The following is a 19798-nucleotide window of genomic DNA, read 5'->3' as shown; positions in this document are numbered from 1 at the left end:
CTCCCATACACTACATCATCCCACTTCACTCCCATACACACATCATCCCCCACTTCACTCCCATACACTACATCATCCCACTTCACTCCCATACACATACATCATCCCACTTCACTCCCATACACTACATCATCCCCACATCATCACTCCCATACACTACATCATCCCACTTCACTCCCATACACTACATTACCCCACTTCACTCCCATACACTACATCATCCCACTTCACTCCCATACACTACATCATCCCACTTCACTCCCATACACTACATCATCCCACTTCACTCCCATACACTACATCATCCCACCTCACTCCCATACACTACATCATCCCACTTCACTCCCATACACTACATCATCCCACTTCACTCCCATACACTACATCATCCCACTTCACTCCCATACACTACATCATCCCACCTCACTCCCATACACTACATCATCCCACTTCACTCCCATACGCTACATCATCCCACCTCACTCCCACACACTACATCATCCCATCCCACTTCACTCCCATACTCTACATCATCCCACTTCACTCCCATACACTACATCATCCCACTTCACTCCCATACACTACATCATCCCACATCATCCCACTTCACTCCCATACACTACATCATCCCATCATCCCACTTCACTCCCATACACTACATCATCCCACATCATCAATCCCATACACTACATCATCCCACCTCACTCCCATACACTACATCATCCCACTTCACTCCCATACACTACACTCCCATCCCACATCCCACCTCACTCCCATCACTACATACACTACATCATCCCACTTCACTCCCATACACTACATCCCACTTCACTCCCATACACTACATCATCCCACTTCACTCCCATACACTACATCATCCCACTTCACTCCCATACACTACATCATCCCACTTCACTCCCATACACTACATCATCCCACTTCACTCCCATACACTACATCATCCCACTTCACTTCCATACACTACATCATCCCACTTCACTCCCATACACTACATCATCCCACTTCACTCCCATACACTACATCATCCCACTTCACTCCCATACACTACATCATCCCACTTCACTCCCATACACATCATCCCACTTCACTCCCATACACATCATCCCACTTCACTCCCATACACATCATCCCACTTCACTCCCAAACACATCATCCCACTTCACTCCCATACACATCATCCCACTTCACTCCCAAACACTACATCATCCCACCTCACTCCTATACACTACATCCCACTTCACTCCCATACACTACATCATCCCACTTCACTCCCATACACTACATCATCCCACTTCACTCCCATACACTACATCATCCCACTTCACTCCCATACACATCATCAAACTTCACTCCCATACACTACATCATCCCACTTCACTCCCATACACATCATCCCACTTCACTCCCATACACATCATCCCACTTCACTCCCATACACTACATCATCCCACTTCACTCCCATACACTACATCATCCCACTTCACTCCCATACACTACATCATCCCACTTCACTCCCATACACTATATCATCCCACTTCACTCCCATACACTACATTATCCCACTTCACTCCCATACACTACATTATCCCACTTCACTCCCATACACTACATCATCCCACTTCACTCCCATACACTACATCATCCCACTTCACTCCCATACACTACATCATCCCACTTCACTCCCATACACATCATCCCACTTCACTCCCATACACATCATCCCACTTCACTCCCATACACATCATCCCACTTCACTCCCATACACATCATCCCACTTCACTCCCATACACATCATCCCACTTCACTCCCATACACATCATCCCACTTCACTCCCATACACATCATCACACTTCACTCCCATACACATCATCCCACTTGACTCCCATACACATCATCCCACTTGACTCCCATACACATCATCCCACTTCACTCCCATACACTACATCCCACCTCACTCCTATACACTACATCCCACTTCACTCCCATACACTACATCATCCCACTTCACTCCCATACACTACATCATCCCACTTCTCTCCCATACACTACATCATCCCACTTCACTCCCATACACATCATCAAACTTCACTCCCATACACTACATCATCCCACTTCACTCCCATACACATCATCCCACTTCACTCCCATACACTACATCATCCCACTTCACTCCCATACACTACATCATCCCACTTCACTCCCATACACTACATTATCCCACTTCACTCCCATGCACTACATTATCCCACTTCACTCCCATGCACATCATCCCACTTCACTCCCATACACTACATCATCCCACTTCACTTCCATACACATTATCCCACTTCACTCCCATACACTACATCATCCCACTTCACTCCCATACACATTATCCCACTTCACTCCCATACACTACATTACCCCACTTCACTCCCATACACTACATCATCCCACTTCACTCCCATACACTACATCATCCCACTTCACTCCCATACACTACATCATCCCACTTCACTCCCATACACATCATCCCACTTCACTCCCATACACATCATCCCACTTCACTCCCATACACTACATCATCCCACTTCACTCCCATACACTACATCATCCCACTTCACTCCCATACACATCATCCCACTTCACTCCCATACACATCATCCCACTTCACTCCCATACACTACATCATCCCACTTCACTCCCATACACTACATCCCACTTCACTCCCATACACTACATCATCCCACTTCACTCCCATACACTACATCATCCCACCTCACTCCCATACACTACATCATCCCACCTCACTACCATACACTACATCATCCCACTTCACTCCCATACACTACATCATCCCACCTCACTCCCATACACTACATCATCGCACAAGCGAACATACACAATCACGTATATTTAGTATTATTCTTCAAATATAATTTCTATTTTTAAGTAACAAACTCCTCATACCATAAAATAAAACTATACATAGTCATTACTATTAAATAATATAACTGAAACAGACCGCAGCATGTCTCGCATCACCCACTCTAACCTTACCTAACACAATATGCATTAACGCATTTAACGCATATCCTTATATGCCTATCTCTCTCAATAATATTCATTGAACTTCACTGAATTACCAATAATACAACCCAATCTGGGTACATGACGAAAACTCTTTCTTACCTACTGATAGATACACTTTATGTATGGTAAAAATCACTCACGTTACATTATCTCATTATTAGCAGTACATTTGATACACGACGTGGTTATGACGCCCGCATGTCCTTTGCATTGGAACAACCACCAGTCCTAATAATACATTATACGTATCCCAAATTTAACATATCCATTACATATAACAGTAAACCAGCCTGTGTATGACTGTATACTCTTTACATGCACGCAATTATTTCTCATTGCCATGGCCATAAAAATTATGAACAACGTTTTTTCCATACGAACCACCACAAACTTACTTAAAACACCCCACAACTACACTGCACATTCCCACCACATCAAAGAACTCATTCATTCCCAAATTCGGAGACGAGCCCATTGAAACCCCTGAATTCCTAAATCACCCCCTTTTTTTTTTTTTTTTTTTTTCACAACGCCAACAAACCTTTGACATTCATGCTGCGATACACTTCAGGAAAAGCCCTTTCCCATCTACTTCCGTATATCCCCCTATTACGACTAAGCGTTTTGTACATTGTCACCGCCAAGACCTTCTTTCGCACCATCCAATCCCCATTACCCCTCATGGCCCATGATACGAAAACAAAATCCGCTATTATGTACACCAATGCATGCTGCACAGACTCTTCCACACCTCCCACATCTAAACTCAATGCCCTTAATACCTAGATCCCTCCCTCCCCCCACCATCCTCAAAACCTCACCCAACTACTCCCTTATACACTCCAATTTTTGCAAAAATATACTACATGAAAAGCTGTCTCCCTATTCCCACACACCCGACACACGCTCTCTACCATCAACCCTCACTCCCTAAGCACCTCACCAGACGGCAGTATGCCATGAAGGAAACGAAACATTACCTCCCACACTCGTGGTCTGATGCATACCAACTGCAACCTCACCCAAATGTCCCCCCATGCATACATTGGGTATATGCCCTCAGCTTTTGCAGTCACCCTCACCCCTACAACATGCTCCAGAACACCCACCCATATCCTAGACGGATCCCTAGCATATAATAAAGCTCTCAGCACATCTTCACACTCTCTCATTTCTGATCCTACCCACCACCTTCGTGCCTCCTTATATAATGCTTGCACACCCTTCCCCACACGACCTTCCACTCGGAGAAACCACCTCTTCAAATAGATACACTCAACCCTTAATCTTATATCTATTAAACCCAATCCACCTTCATCGACCGGTAGCATAACAACACTCCTACCCAACCAGTCACACCCAGAACCCCATATATAACGAAAAACCTTCTTTAGCATTCTTGTAATGTCCGGTCCTGCCAACGGATATACTGCTGCCACATGCCAAACCATACTGTATAACAAAACATTCACCACCATTACACGTTGATGTATCGTCAAATGCCACCACCCTATCCACCGCCATCCCAGAATTAACCATCTGTGCCTCCCCGGCATTCCCCATATAAACTATCCCACACACCTTTAGTCTATCCACCACACACCAATGCACAACTTTTTCCCAACTTGCCCTCCCTACCCAATTCCCTAAGACCAATAATTTTGACTTCTCCACATTCACTCTTAAACCCGTAACCCCTTCGAAACCACCAATCACATTCTCCACCTCATGTAAACTTCCCTCCCTTCGCACTAGAATAGTTGTATCATCCACATACCCTATTCCCATCCCTCCATTCTCCACACCACGATCCACCCCCAAAACATCTCCCCATCGCCCTATAGAAAGGGTCTTGTATACAAGCAAACAGTTGAGACAGAGGACAACCCTGCCTTATGCCCCATCCCATTAAAACCCACTCTCCCAGTTTCCCATTCACCAGCACATGTACACCCACCCCATTGTACAAAGTCTCAACCCAATGAACCATCTCTTCCCCAAAACCCTGCCTCCGTAAGATATACCACAGCACCTCACATTCCACACAATCATACGCTGCCTGCCAATCCAATGCTAAGACACCTCCCCCCTTATTCTCCCCTCCATACTTTCCACAAAATCTTTTATTATTCCATGCCCCTCATACATCATCCTCCCAGGCACCCCATACTGACCTCTCGCAACTGCTCAATCACGCACTTAGGCCTATTCCCCAAGATTTTTGCGAATATCTTATAATCAGCACATAGCAGTGACAATGCCCTGTAGTTCTGCACTGTAGTAGGGCCTTCCCTTTTAGGAATCAAAACTACTACTGCCGTACTCTGCAACTCACTCATCCTCCCTTCACTTTTCATGATAATCATCAGTTTCACTAAAAAATTCTTCAAAACACTCCAATGCCTCACATAGAATTCACAGGGTAACCCATCTACACCTGGCACTTTACCTCTTGCCATATCCTCCAAAGCTCTCCATACCTCCCCTTCTTCAACATCCTCACCCAATGCCGTTCAATCACTGCCACTCATCGCACGAGGTACATTCACTCCCAATCTCCCTACATCCCCCTTTCACTCCTACACTCAGCAAATATCTTCTAAACCACCTATCCACAAAACCACTCATTCCCTCTGTAGTTCGCAACACCTGACCCCTCTTGTACCCACCTAAGTTCTCATGCACTACCAACTTATCAATCTCCATTGCCAACCTGCACCTCCACTGGCCCCTTAACACACAGGCCGACGCCCTGTCACCCCACATCGCCTCCTACAACCCACCCTGCACCCTTACCTCATCGAATCTGTCATTGTGCATGTCTCTTATCTGCCTCTTTAATGCTTCAATTTCCTCCATGGGATACACACCTACTACAGCACCCCTCTTATAACAATCCTGCAATCGCCCCTCTAAATACTGTTGGAGCCCATATGTCATCCAAGCCTCGTTCTTTCCCCTTTGCACATAATATTGCCTTATCCTCCTCTTTGCAACCCCATCCCACAACCCCAATAAATCACCTGCACCCCTACCCTCACCCCATAGCTCCTCCCACAAACTTTCAAAATCCCCTCCCTCCACCCCCTCCCAAGAAGTCGTACATTCAACTTCCAGTACCCCGAATATCACTTAAGCAAACCATCCTGAATCAAATCTGCATAAACTGCCCTAAGATCCGAATAAACGACATTTACTACCTGTACCCTTATCATCCTCACACCCTTCGTCACATACAACCTATCTAGCCGTGCAGCATAACCCCTTCTATGAAATGTGTGCTAAACCTCGCAATCCACACCACCAACTACATCCCCCAATCCCACACCTTGCAAAAGATCTCCTAAACCTGCCAAAAAACACCCTGCCCCCCTCGGCTCCACATCCTTCCTATGCACCACACAGTTCCAATTGCCACCGACTATTGCCACTGATGGCAAGGACCACAAAAAATATACCAATACATCATGCACAAATTCATTCTTTACCCTCGCATCATTCTCAGCCGGCACATACACACAAACTACTATCATCCTCTCACCTCTCCACCACCCATCTATCCGTAGCACACGACCTTTTCCCCTTCGCTCCTAAGAACAACAAACGGGCTCGTCTCTCGGATCAGGATTCCCACCCCTCTCTTCAATAGCTCAGAATACATCACAAACACTCTATACACATCCACCTCCAATTCCCGTCCTAGCTTGAAATTATGTTCCTGCACAAAAACAATGTCTATAGCATAACGCCGTAAAAATCCCTGTACCCACAGACGCTTCTCACTGGCACGCAATCCATTAATATCCACTGTCATACACCGGAAACCTACTTATGTGATTTCACCCGCTGCCCTATTTCACCTTTCACTGACACGCTACCAGCGTGTCTACTGCCACCTCTCTCTCTCCACTGACCGCTTGAGGCCTCCCCCGATCCAACACCGGACCAGGCATACCTTTGGGGCTCCCATGCAACACATCTATCCACGGCTTTTTCCCCGGCCTCTGTGCCGGGGTCAAAACATCATCCGAGTCGGATTGTGTCGCCGCCCTCTTGCGGTTGACACTCTCCGCATCCATCTCCAACTCACTGGATGCCTCCTGGTGAATCTTAGCATTCACCTCAATCACTTTTACCACTCCTGGCGAATCATCTTCCACATTCGCCCATCTTCCAAGTTGCTCGTCCTCACTCAGCACAGGACTCCTCACCAACCTCACGTCGTCCGCAGAACCCTTCTCAAAGGACTTTTCCTTCACTTTCACCAGAAAGTCTGCCTCCACCCACACTTCGCTACTCTGCACAGTCTTCCCCATCTCCAAGGCAGAGGCCTCAGATCCCACTATCTGTGACAGAGACGGGCTGGTACCCACCAGTGGCAGCTCACGCTCCACTTCCTCACTCCAGGAAGTGCCACTTCCACGTACAGATGAATCCTCAGCATGACCCACCTCCGGTTCTGATTCTTTCTCCGTCTCAGGACCTGGTTCCTGTCGCCGCTGCCATCTCCCACACTGGGCCGCCATATGGTCGCATGCATCGCATAACCTACAAGTCTTCCGCTGCCCAGCGTAGTACACCATCAGCTACGTCCTAAACTCGTCCAGTATGACGTAAGACGGGATGGAACGCGTCAACGTGGGTGGCCCGGTGGCCTGGTGGCTAAAGCTCCCACTTCACACACGGAGGACCCGGGTTCGATTCCCGGCGGGTGGAAAAATTTCGACACGTTTCCTTACACCTGTTGTCCTGTTCACCTAGCAGCAAATAGGTACCTGGGTGTTAGTCGACTGGTGTGGGTCGCATCCTGGGGGACAAGATTAAGGACCCCAATGGAAATAAGTTAGACAGTCCTCGATGACGCACTGACTTTCTTGGGTTATCCTGGGTGGCTAACCCTCCGGGGTTAAAAATCCGAACGAAATCTTATCTTATCTTATCTTAACGTCATCTTCCGGCAAGCCGGCGTACGCCCCATCCGCCCATTTACCAGCCATCGCCAGGTGTACAGTTCCATACTGTTCAAATACGTTCCTCAGGTCAGTCTCGTCCGCCTCAAATGGCACATTTCGGACTTTCACCCAGGTATAGTGCCGAGACACATCGATGAGGCGAACACGTGTCGCCGAGTTAACATCCACACTCCCGTCCTGGTACTTGTCGACCAGCCGTTCATACACTCCAGCTGAACTTAACTTGAAAATACGATAGGCCCCGTTGAGCACAACACCATAGGTGTCACCGATAATTTGCGGTAAAAGCACTTGCGCAAACTGAGGCGTTATTGCACCACGCACCAATTCAATGCACACTGTGTGCACACGCCTCCTCACAGACTGCACCATTTTGTGAAAATATGAGTCTCATGTATAAACGTAAGTAACCATTCTACAGAATTCATTACCTTTGTAACTTGTGAGCTCATTACCTTTGTACCTAGTTCAGCTATCAAAACTTTGGGGGCCCAGTCCCTGGACCCATTACGTACCTCTGTAATCTGTAAATACTTTTGTAACTTGACATGATTGTGACCAGACCTACCTGGAGTTCATTACCTTTGTAAATTGTGAGTTCATTACCTTTGTAAATTGTGAGTTCATTACCTCTGTAAATTGTGAGTTCATTACCTTTGTAAATTGTGAGTTCATTACCTCTGTAACTTGCTCAGCTATCAAAACTTTGGAGTCCAGTCCCTGGACCAATTATGTGCCTCTGTAATCTTTTGACTACCGCCCACAGGATGGGTATGGGGTGCATAATAAACATATTAAACTAACTAAACTCCAATGGCCAGTAGAGGGCAAGAGTCACACGTCTGCACTCTGCTCAGATCAAGCGGCGAATCTCATCCAATAGTAAAGATGGTTTTGGAGATTTCCTCTGAACCAAGATTCCATGATGTTGTAGTAGTGTCTGACATGTTATACATGAGTGGTATAGAGTACCAACAAAATGAAGAATTAAACATGTGCAACATCTAGGTATCTTAGTTGCACATATACCAAATTCTTAGTAAGTACGCTTATTCATGTACAGATTCCCCTTTAATACAGTTACGTAAATTATCATACATAGCAGCATATGTGTAGATTACTTGGGAAAACCTAGAAAGTTAGATGCTGCATGTTAACTGCTACTGTTTTATGAATTATTATACCGTAATCCATGAAACAGTGTTTAACATAACTCTCGGTGTATATACAGTATTCTATATTATTATATTTTTATTACGACTATTACTACTTTTATTGTAATTTTATTATATTCAAAAATATTTTCCTAAAATTATTAATATTATAATTATTGTTAATATTGTAATTATTATTATTATTTTTATTATTATTATTGCTGTTGTTCTTGTTAGAAGATATTGATTATAAGACTTAATCAACTGAAATATGAAGCTGCTACTTACTGTCACAACAAATACAGTCGGATCCAATACAAGTGTTGTTTGCTAGAGGATTTTTACAGAGTTTAACGTCCATACAAACACCCGAACAGTTGTTAGTAACAGGGCAGTTGGTGTATCGTGGAGTGCAGCACTTACAACCAGGACTGATACATCCTCCCTCCACCTCAAGCTCACCACTGTAACAACGTTCTCTACACACACCATTGCTTCCATTACATATCGGTTGAGCATAACATTCTGTTAAAAAATGTCAGACAAACTGTAATTAGATGAGAACAATTATTAACGCATTTCACGGAATTGTTACAATTGAATATTAGGATTTTTTTTTCACTGATAATTGCTATAGAAAGGATATGTTATAGATCAACTATAAGCATCTGGCAAGATGGATTAGAACCTTTTAAAATGGGTCTCTAGGACTGAAGCAGTGATGGGAACTAAACTCAAATAAAAAGCATTCCTTGACTGAGATTCTGTAAATTACCCTCAGTGTTTTTGTGTTGAGTGGAGATCAGAGGATTGACGGATCACGGTAGTCACGGTATTCCATACACACACACACACACACACACACACACACACACACACACACACACACACACACACACACACACACACACACACACAAGCACACATCAATCAGATAACTGCTGCAGCATATGGGCGCCTGGCAAACCTGAGAACAGCATTCCGATACCTGTAAGGAATCATTCAAGACACTGTACACCGTGTATGTCAGGCCCATACTGGAGTATGCAGCACCTGTTTGGAACCCGCACTTGATAAAGCACGTCAAGAAACTAGAGAAAGTACAAAGGTTTGCGACAAGGTTAGTTCCAGAGCTAAGGGGAATGTCCTATGAAGAAAGATTAAGGGAAATCGGCCTGACGACACTGGAGGACAGGAGGGTCAGGGGAGACATGATAACGACATATAAAATACTGCGTGGAATAGACAAGGTGGACAAAGACAGGATGTTCCAGGGAGGGGACACAGAAACAAGAGGCCACAATTGGAAGTTGAAGACACAAATGAGTCAAAGAGATATTAGGAAGTATTTCTTCAGTCATAGAGTTGTAAGGCAGTGGAATAGCCTAGAAAATGACGTAGTGGAGGCAGGAACCATACACAGTTTTAAGACGAGGTTTGATAAAGCTCATGGAGCGGGGAGAGAGAGGGCCTAGTAGCAACCGGTGAAGAGGCGGGGCCAGGAGCTAGGACTCGACCCCTGCAACCACAAATAGGTGAGTACAAATAGGTGAGTACACACACAGTATGGGCTAGGTGGACAAAGACTGCAAACCTCACTCAAGGAGAAAGATCTTGGGGTGACCATAACACCGAGCATGTCTCCGGAGGCACACATCAACCAGATAACTGCTGCAGCATACGGACGCCTGGCAAACCTGAGAATAGCGTTCCGATACCTTAGTAAAGAACCGTTCAAGACACTGTACACTGTGTACGTCAGGCCCATACTGGAGTATGCAGCACCAATTTGGAACCCACACCTGGTCAAGCACGTCAGGCTAGTTCCGGAGCTCAGGGGAATGTCCTACGAAGAAAGGTTGAAGGAAATCGGACTGACGACATTGGAGGACATTAGGGTCAGGGGAGACATGATAACGACATACAAAATACTGTGTGGCATAGATAAGATGGACAAAGACAGGATGTTCCAGGGAGGGGACACAGAAAGAAGGGGTCACAATTGGAAGCTGAAGACTCAGACGAGTCACAGGGATGTTAAGAAGTATTTCTTCATCAATAGAGTAGTCAGGAACTGGAATAGCCTAGCAAGTGATGTAGTGGAGGCAAGAACCATACGTAGCTTTAAGACGAGGTATGACAAAGCTCAGGAAGCAGAGAGAGAACCTAGTAGCGATCAGTGAAGAGGTGGGGCCAGGAGCTGAGTATCGACCCCTGCAACCACAATTAGGTGAGTACAGTTAGGTGAGTACACACACAAAAGGATGGAACAATAGTGGGAGAGAAAATTAGGAGAGCTTTCTGCAAAAATGGAGACATAACTTTCTGTGAAATTGGAAAAGAAGTTGGAGGAGAAGAAGAATTGGGAGCCACAAGTCAAAACTGCAGTAGCCAGGATAAAGGTCCTAAAAGATGAGGTAAACAGGCTGAAGCGAGTTACATGGGTATTGACCAGAGAAGACACAGCGTATGAAGCTGGGAGGCCAAACAGGAAAGATGGAGATATAAATTATGCTAAGGTCATATCAGCATTCCAAGAAGGGCCAAGGAGTGAAAGGGGAGAGCAGCTGGGCACTGAATGAGAGGGTGAAAGGTCAGATGCAGAGGCAGGACCATGCTACCAAGAGCTACTGGAAAATACAAGGGAGAAAATGGCCATGTACAGACAGGAACCAGAGACACAGATGGAAAGGCAATGGGAGGAGGAAAGGGCAAAATCACTGTTTATTCATGGGCTTCAGGAGAGCGAGGGAACAACATACACTGAAAGACAGCAGGCAAAATGAAAGAAGATTGAGAACATCTTCACAGAAACAGGTGAAGAGGACATGGAGGAGACTAAATTTTCAGAGAATAGCGGGGGGGGGGTACTTGAAGGGGAGAAAACAACTGATCAAGCTGATTTTCAGGACAGAAACAGTGCAGAACAGGATCCACCAAGAGAAACCATGGTTGAAGTACTCGGCAGAATACAAGAGGGTGTTCCTAGACAGAGACAGAATACAAACAGAACAACAGCAGCTGAGGGAGAGGACACAAAAGCGAAAGGAGCTAGGAAGGGAGACAAGGACAGAATCAGCAGAGGTCAGTCAGAGCATGGCAGTGCAACAAGAGCAAGCATACACAGAACCATCTTCAGAACCCCACAACCTATCTATCACACCATCCCAACACAAACTACAATCCATATTCACAGCTTCCACTCAACACTCAGCTATAGAATCCCACAATACACTACCAGGTCCCCCACCCTCACAGACCCCCCAAAACACAGTGGAAACTGAAGGTATGGTACACAAACACTGAAGGAATAACAAATAAGTGGGAGGAGTGGCACGATAGAGCCAAAGAGGCATCACAAGACATCATAGCTCTCACAGAAACCAAGCTCACAGGTATGATAACAGATGCCATCTTTTCAATGGGATATCAGATCCTGAGGAAAGACAGAGGGAACAGGGGGGGTGGAGGAGTGGCACTGCTGATCAAAAGCTGATGCGATTTTTATGAGCTGGAGAAAGGAGACAGAGGAGAAGCAAGAGATTACATAGTGCTAACGCTTCAGTCTAAAGGTCCAAAGGTGGTTATTGCAGTGATGTATAACTCACCACAGAACAGCAGAAGGCCAAGGCAAGAGTATGATGAGAGTAATAGAGCGATGGTCGACACACTGGCTGAGGTGGCCAGAAGGGCTCATGCGAGCAGGGCAAAGCTACTGATCATGTGTGACTTCAACCACAAGGAAATCAACTGGGAGAACTTTGAGCCACATGGGGGCCAAGAAACGTGGAGGGCTAAGATGATGGAGGAGGTACTGAGAAACCTCACGTACCAACATGTGAAGGACACTCTTGAGTAGTGCAGATATTGAGGACATCACATGTGAAAGTCCTCTGGGGGCCAGTGATCATATGGTTTTAAGCTTCGAATACACAGTAGAGTTACAAGTGGAGGGGGAAGCAGGAAGGGTAGGACAAGTGAAGCCATACTACAAGAAAGGGGACTACACAAGCATGAAGAACTTCCTGAACGGGGTTCAGTGGGACAGAAAATTGGCAGGGAAGTCAGTAGACGAGATGATGGAATATGTGACAACAAAATGCAAGGAAGCTGAGGAGAGGTTTGTACCCAAGGGCAACAGGTATACTGAAAAAGCCAGGATGAGCCCATGGTTCACCCAAATGTGCAGGGAGGCCAAAATCAAGTGTGCTATAGAGTAGAAGAAATATAGAAGGCAAAGGACCCAGGAGAATAAGGAGACTAATTGTAGAGCCAGAAATGAATATGCACAGGTATGACAGGAGGCCCAAAGGCAATATGAGAATGACATAGCAGCGAAAACCAAATCTGACCCAAAGCTGTTGTACATTATTATTATTATAATCAAAAAGAAGCGCTAAAAGCTGTTGTACAGCCACATCAGGAGGAAAACAACAGTCAAGGACCAGGTAATCAGGCTGCGGAAGGAAGGAGGGAGGTCACAAAAAACGACCACGAAGTATGTGAGGAGCTCAGCATGAGATTCAAAGAAGTGTTCACAGAGGAGACAGAAGGGCCTCCAGAAAGGCAGGGAGGTGGGGTACACCATCAAGTATAGGACACAATACATACAACCGAGGAAGAAGTAAAGAGGCTGTTAAGCGAGCTAGATACCTCAAAGGCGATGGGGCTAGGTAACATCTCTCCATGGGTCCTGAGAGAGGGAGCAGAGGCGCTTTGTGGACCACTAACAACAATCTTCAACACATCTATCGAAACAGGGCGGCTACCGGAAGTATGGAAGACAACAAATGTAGTCCCAATTTTTCAAAAAGGAGACAGACACGAAGCATGAAACTTCAGACCCACCGCCTCGATGACGACGCCACATACAACGAGGAGTCGCCACTACCTCTCCATCTATTACCTCTCCTACTCTTCCTTCTTTCACTCCCCTACCTCCCCTCCCCCACCGCTTTAAAAAAAAAAAAATCCAATGGAGCCTGTACCGCTTTCTAGGTAAAAGTTTGAACCCACCTAGAACCCATGCCACACTACCAACAACTTGACGGGGCAACAAGTGCCCGAAGACCCTCGACCCTGGCGATGCCTGCCGATGAAGCCCAAGTGGACGCCTGCTGATGAAGACCAAGTGACGCCTGCTGATGAAGATGAGAAGCGAGAAGACACTCCCCTCCGGGCAGTCGCCGCAAGAGAGAAGAAGATGTTGCCCTCCAGCCGGAGGGCCCAAGAAAGAAGGCAGAAGAAAGAAGAAGATGAACGACACCCCCAACCCGGGGCCGCAGCCGGGTCACCATATGGAGAAGACCCGGGCCGGAAGTACAGGCAAACCTCTAATGAATGAATGAACCAGTGTCACTGACGTGTATAATATGCAAGGTCACGGAGAAAATTATCAGGAGAAGAGTAGTGGATCACCTAGAATGGAATCATCAGCTTATCAACGACAGCCAGCATGGTTTTAGGGATGGGAAATCCTGTGTCACAAACCTACTGGAGTTTTTTGACAGGGTCACGGCTGTAAGACAAGAGAGAGAGAGAGAGAGAGAGAGAGAGAGAGAGGTGGGTAGATTGCATTTTCTTGGACTGTAAGAAGGCGTTTGACAAAGTACCACACAAGAGATTAGTGCAGAAGCTAGAGGACCAGGCAGGCATAACAGGGAAGGCGCTACAATGGATTAGGGAATACCTGTCAGGTAGACGACAGCGAGTTATGGTTCGTGGCGAGGTGTCAGAGTGGGCACCTGTAACAAGCGGGGTGCCATAGGGATCAGTTCTAGGTCCGGTGCTGTTTCTGGTATTTGTGAACGACATGACGGAAGGAAAAGAATCTGAAGTGTCCCTGTTTGCAGATGATGTGACGTTGATGAGAAGAATTCAATCGGACGAGGACCAGGCAGAACTACAAAGGTATCTGGACAGACTGCAGGCCTGGTCCAGAAACTGGCTTCCCCAATCTTCATGACTTTGCACCAAGTGCAAAGTCATGAAGATTGGGGAAGAGCAAAGAAAACCACAGACGGAGTACAGTCTAAGAAGCCAGAGCCTACAAACCTCACTTAATGAAAAAAATCTTGGTGTGTGTGTATAACACTGGGCACATCTCCTGAGGCGCACATCAACCAAATAACTGCTGCAGCATATGGGCGCCTAGCAAACCTAAGAACAGCATTCCGACATCTAAATAAGGATTAATTCAGGACCCTGTACACTGTGTACATTAGGCCTATATTGGAGTATGCAGCACCAGTTTGGTATCCACACCTATCCAAGCACGTAAAGAAACTAGAGAATGTTTACCTGGAGTTTACCTGGAGCGAGTTCCGAGGGTCAACGCCCCCGCGGCCCGGTCTGTGACCAGGCTTCCTGGTTGATCAGAGCCTGGTCAACCAGGCTGTTACTGCTGGCTGCACGCAATCCAAAGTACGAGCCACAGCCCGACTGGTCAGGTACCGATTTTAGGTGCTTGTCCAGTGCCATCTTGAAGACTGCCAGGGGTCTGTTGGTAATCCCCCTTATGTATGCTGGGAGGCAGTTGAACAGTCTTGGGCCCCTGACATTTACTGTATTGTCTCTTAACGTGCTAGTGACACCCCTGCTTTTCATTGGGGAGATGTTGCATCGTCTGCCAAGTCTTTTGCTTTCGTTGTGAGTGATTTTCGTGTGCAAGTTCGGTACTAGTCCCTCTAGGATTCTCCAGGTGTATATAATCATGTATCTCTCCCGCCTGCGTTCCAGGGAGTACAGGTTCAGGAACTTCAAGTGCTCCCAGTAATTGAGGTGTTTTATCTCCGTTATGCGCGCCGTGAAGGTTCTCTGTACATTTTCTAGGTCGGCAATTTCACCTGCCTTGAAAGGTGCTGTTAGTGTGCAGCAATATTCCAGCCTAGATAGAACAAGCGACCTGAAGAGTGTCATCATGGGCTTGACATCCCTAGTTTTGAAGGTTATCATTATCCATCCTGTCATTTTTCTTGCAGCTGCGATTGATACAATGTTATGGTCCTAGAAGGTGAGATCCTCCGACATGATCACTCCCAGGTCTTTGACGTTGGTTTTTCGCTCTATTTTGTGGCCGGAATTTGTTCTGTACTCTGGTGAGGTTTTAATTTCCTCGTGTTTACCATATCGGAGTAATTGAAATTTCTCATCGTTGAACTTCATATTGTTTTCTGCAGCCCATTGAAAGATTTTGTTGATGTCCGCCTGGAGCCTTGCAGTGTCTGCAATGGAAGACACTGTCATGCAGATTCGAGTGTCATCAGCAAAGGAAGACACGGTGCTGTGGCTGACATCCTTGTCTATGTCAGATATGAGGATGAGAAACAAGATGGGAGCGAGTACTGTGCCTTGTGGACCTGTGCCTCGGACTTTACTCTATTGACTACTACTCTTTGTGTTCTGTTTGTGAGGAAATTATAGATCCATCTACCAACTTTTCCTGTTATTCCTTTAGCACGCATTTTGTGCGCTATTACGCCATGGTCACACTTGTCGAAGGCTTTTGCAAAGTCTGTATATATTACATCTGCATTCTTTTTGTCCCCTAGTGCATCTAGGACCTTGTCGTAGTGATCCAATAGTTGAGACAGACAGGAGCGACCTGCTCTAAACCCATGTTGCCCTGGGTTGTGTAATTGATGGGTTTCTAGATGGGTGGCGATCTTGCTTCTTAGGACCCTTTCAAAGATTTTTATGATATGGGATGTTAGTGCTGTCGGTCTGTAGTTCTTTGCTATTGCTTTACTGCACCTTTTGTGGGGTGTGGCTATGTCTGTTGTTTTTAGTTACTGTGGCACGACCCCCGTGTCCATGCTCCCTTTCCATAGGATGGTAAAATCTCGTGACAGGGGCTTCTTGCAGTTCTTGATGAACATGGAGTTTCATGAGTCTGGCCCTGGGGCAGAGTTCATGGGCATGTCATATATCGCCTGTTCGAAGTCATTTGGTGTCAGGATAACATCAGATAGGCTTATGTTAACCAAATTCTGTGGCTTTCTCATAAAAAATTAATTTTGATCTTCGACTCTCAGTCTGGTTACCGGCTTGCTGAAAACTGAGTCATATTGGGACTTGAATAGCTCACTCATTTCCTTGCTGTCATCTGTGTAGGACCCATTTTGTTTAAAGGGGCCCAATACTGGACGTTGTTCTCTACTTTGATTTGGCATAGGAAAAGAAATACTTTGGGTTTATTTCGATTTCATTTATGGCTTTTAGTTTTTCCCGCGATTCCTGACTCCCATAAGATTCCTTTAGCTTAAGTTCGATGTTTGCTATTTCTCTGACCAGTGACTCCCTACGCATTTCAGATATATTGGCCTCTTTTAGCCGCTCTGTTATTCTTTTTCGTCGCCTGTAAAGGGAGCGCCTGTCTCTTTCTATTTTACATCTACTCCTCGTTTTTCTTAAAGGAATAAGCCTTGAGCATACATCGAGTGCCACCGAGTTAATCTGTTCTAGGCATAAGTTGGGGTCTGCGTTGCTTAGTCTATCTTCCCAGCTTATATCGGTTAGGACTTGGTTTACTTGGTCTCACTTTATGTTCTGGTTATTGAAGTTGAATTTGGTGAAGGCTCCCTCGTGACTAATCTCATTATGTCGGTCTGGGGCTCCGCGCATACATGTCTGAACCTCGATTATGTTGTGACCTGAGGTGGCCCGGTGGCCTGGTGGCTAAAGCTCCCGCTTCACACACGGAGGGCCCGGGTTCGATTCCCGGCGGGTGGAAACATTTCGACAAGTTTCCTTACACATGTTGTCCTGTTCACCTAGCAGCAAATAGGTACCTGGGTGTTAATCGACTGGTGTTGGTCGCATCCTGGGGGACAAGATTAAGGACCCCAATGGAAATAAGTTAGACAGTCCTCGATGACGCACTGACTTTCTTGGGTTATCCTGGGTGGCTAACCCTCCGGGGTTAAAAATCCGAACGAAATCTTATCTTATCTTATATTGTTTTTGATATGGTGACATTTCGTATCAGATCATCATTGTTAGTGAAGATGAGGTCTAGTGTATTTTCCAGTCTAGTAGGCTCTATTATTTGCTGGTTTACCTGGAGTTTACCTGGAAAGAGTTCCGGGGGTCAACGCCCCCGCGGCCCGGTCTGTGACCAGAGATTTAAAAGCTCGTGTGTGTGTGAGTTTTCATCAGAGCTGCCTCCTGGTGTTATCACTGCAACAACATTATTTGCTATATTCCTCCATTTTAGGTGCCTTAAGTTGAAATCCCCCCAGGAGCAAGATGTTGGAGGCAGGAGCTGGCAGATTTTCCAGACAGTGGTCAATTTTTAACAGCTGTTCCTGGAATTGCTGGGACGTTGCATCCGGAGGCTTGTAGATTACCACAATGACTAGATTTTGGTTCTCGATCTTTACTGCTAAAACTTCTACTTCATCATTTGAGGCATTAAGCAGTTCTGTGCAAACAAGTGACTCTGCGATATACAGGCCAATCCCCCCCTCCCCCACTCTTTTGCCTGTTCACTCTGTCGCATCTGTATAGGTTGTAACCTGGGATCCATATTTCGTTGTCCAAGTGATCCTTTATGTGGGTCTCTGTGAAAGCCGCGAACATTGCATTTGCCTCTGCAAGCAGTCCACGGATGAAAGGTATTTTGTTGTTCGTTGCTGGCTTTAGACCCTGTATATTTGCAAAGAAGAATGTCATCGGACTGGTGGTATTGGTGGTACTTTTTTTCCGGCATTCGTATCTGTATCTGTTGGTTTGGAGTGGAGGCCATCGACTGTGGTTCCACTCCAGGAATGACTAGATGTGGTGTACGATTTCTGCCATTTCCTGCCAGTTTTTTTTTCCTTCCTGGCACTAAAAAACCTCTCCCTCTTGAGTGGCTGTGGCTACCCGGGTTTCCCATGGTCTGGATGTTTTGTATCTTTTTGTCCCCTTTAGATGGTATGCCTGGCAATTTAAGTTATAGCACAGTCTTTCCTGTACTGAAGAGGTACACATTTCAGGGTGAAAAAGCTTACAGGAAGGGAGTTTGCATTTTCTTGTTGTCATATGGGCATGGCATTTTCTAGGGTGGTCAAAGTTGCACGTCCTATCTGTTTTTCCAGATTTCCCATGCCTACAGATACCAATTGCATAGTATGTGCACAGGCTTGGTTTCCGTTTGCCTTGGATTTCTGTGACTGTATTCCCTGTTGGTGCATGTTTACCTGTCTCTTTCCTATCCTCGCTAGCACTAACAATGGGGCTCTCACCAGTTGTTTTTGGTAATGTATCCTCACTATTGCTAGTGGAGTTTCCTTGTTTGCTATCTCCTGTGGTATTACTAGTTTGTAATATTGGTTTTATCTTGTCCATGACTACATTTGTTTCCCCACTACACGTGTCTCCCTCGAGGTCATTTATATGCATTCCTTCATGCGTACATTTACTAACTACCTATACAGCACCTCCATCCTCACTATTACTGTCTCACAGGACAGCACCTCCATCCTCACTGTTACTGTCTCCCAGGACATCACCTCCAGCTTCACCATTACTGTCTCCCAGGGCAGCACCTCCAGCCTTACAGTTTCTGACTACATGGTCAGCACCAAGGGCGATACC

At 46.0% G+C, this 19798-nt stretch overlaps 1 protein-coding gene across 1 annotated transcript in view; it reads right to left on the bottom strand.

Moving 5' to 3' along the window:
• Positions 1-19549, bottom strand: part of LOC128689818 (keratin-associated protein 16-1-like) — a 79149-nt gene extending 59600 nt beyond the window's left edge. The window contains exons 1-2 of the mRNA XM_070087713.1: positions 19402-19549; positions 9509-9745 (exon numbers count right to left, since the gene is read on the bottom strand). Of these exons, the coding sequence (XP_069943814.1) occupies positions 9509-9745; positions 19402-19549 (385 nt within the window). The remainder of the gene's footprint in view (positions 1-9508; positions 9746-19401) is intronic.
• Between the last annotated feature and the right edge of the window lie 249 nt (positions 19550-19798).

The sequence above is a fragment of the Cherax quadricarinatus genome, chromosome 22, assembly GCF_038502225.1.
Source record: "Cherax quadricarinatus isolate ZL_2023a chromosome 22, ASM3850222v1, whole genome shotgun sequence".
Classification (NCBI taxonomy): Eukaryota; Metazoa; Arthropoda; class Malacostraca; order Decapoda; family Parastacidae; genus Cherax; species Cherax quadricarinatus.
Note: the sequence above shows the minus strand (reverse complement) of the source record. Positions and strands in the feature narration are given on the sequence as shown.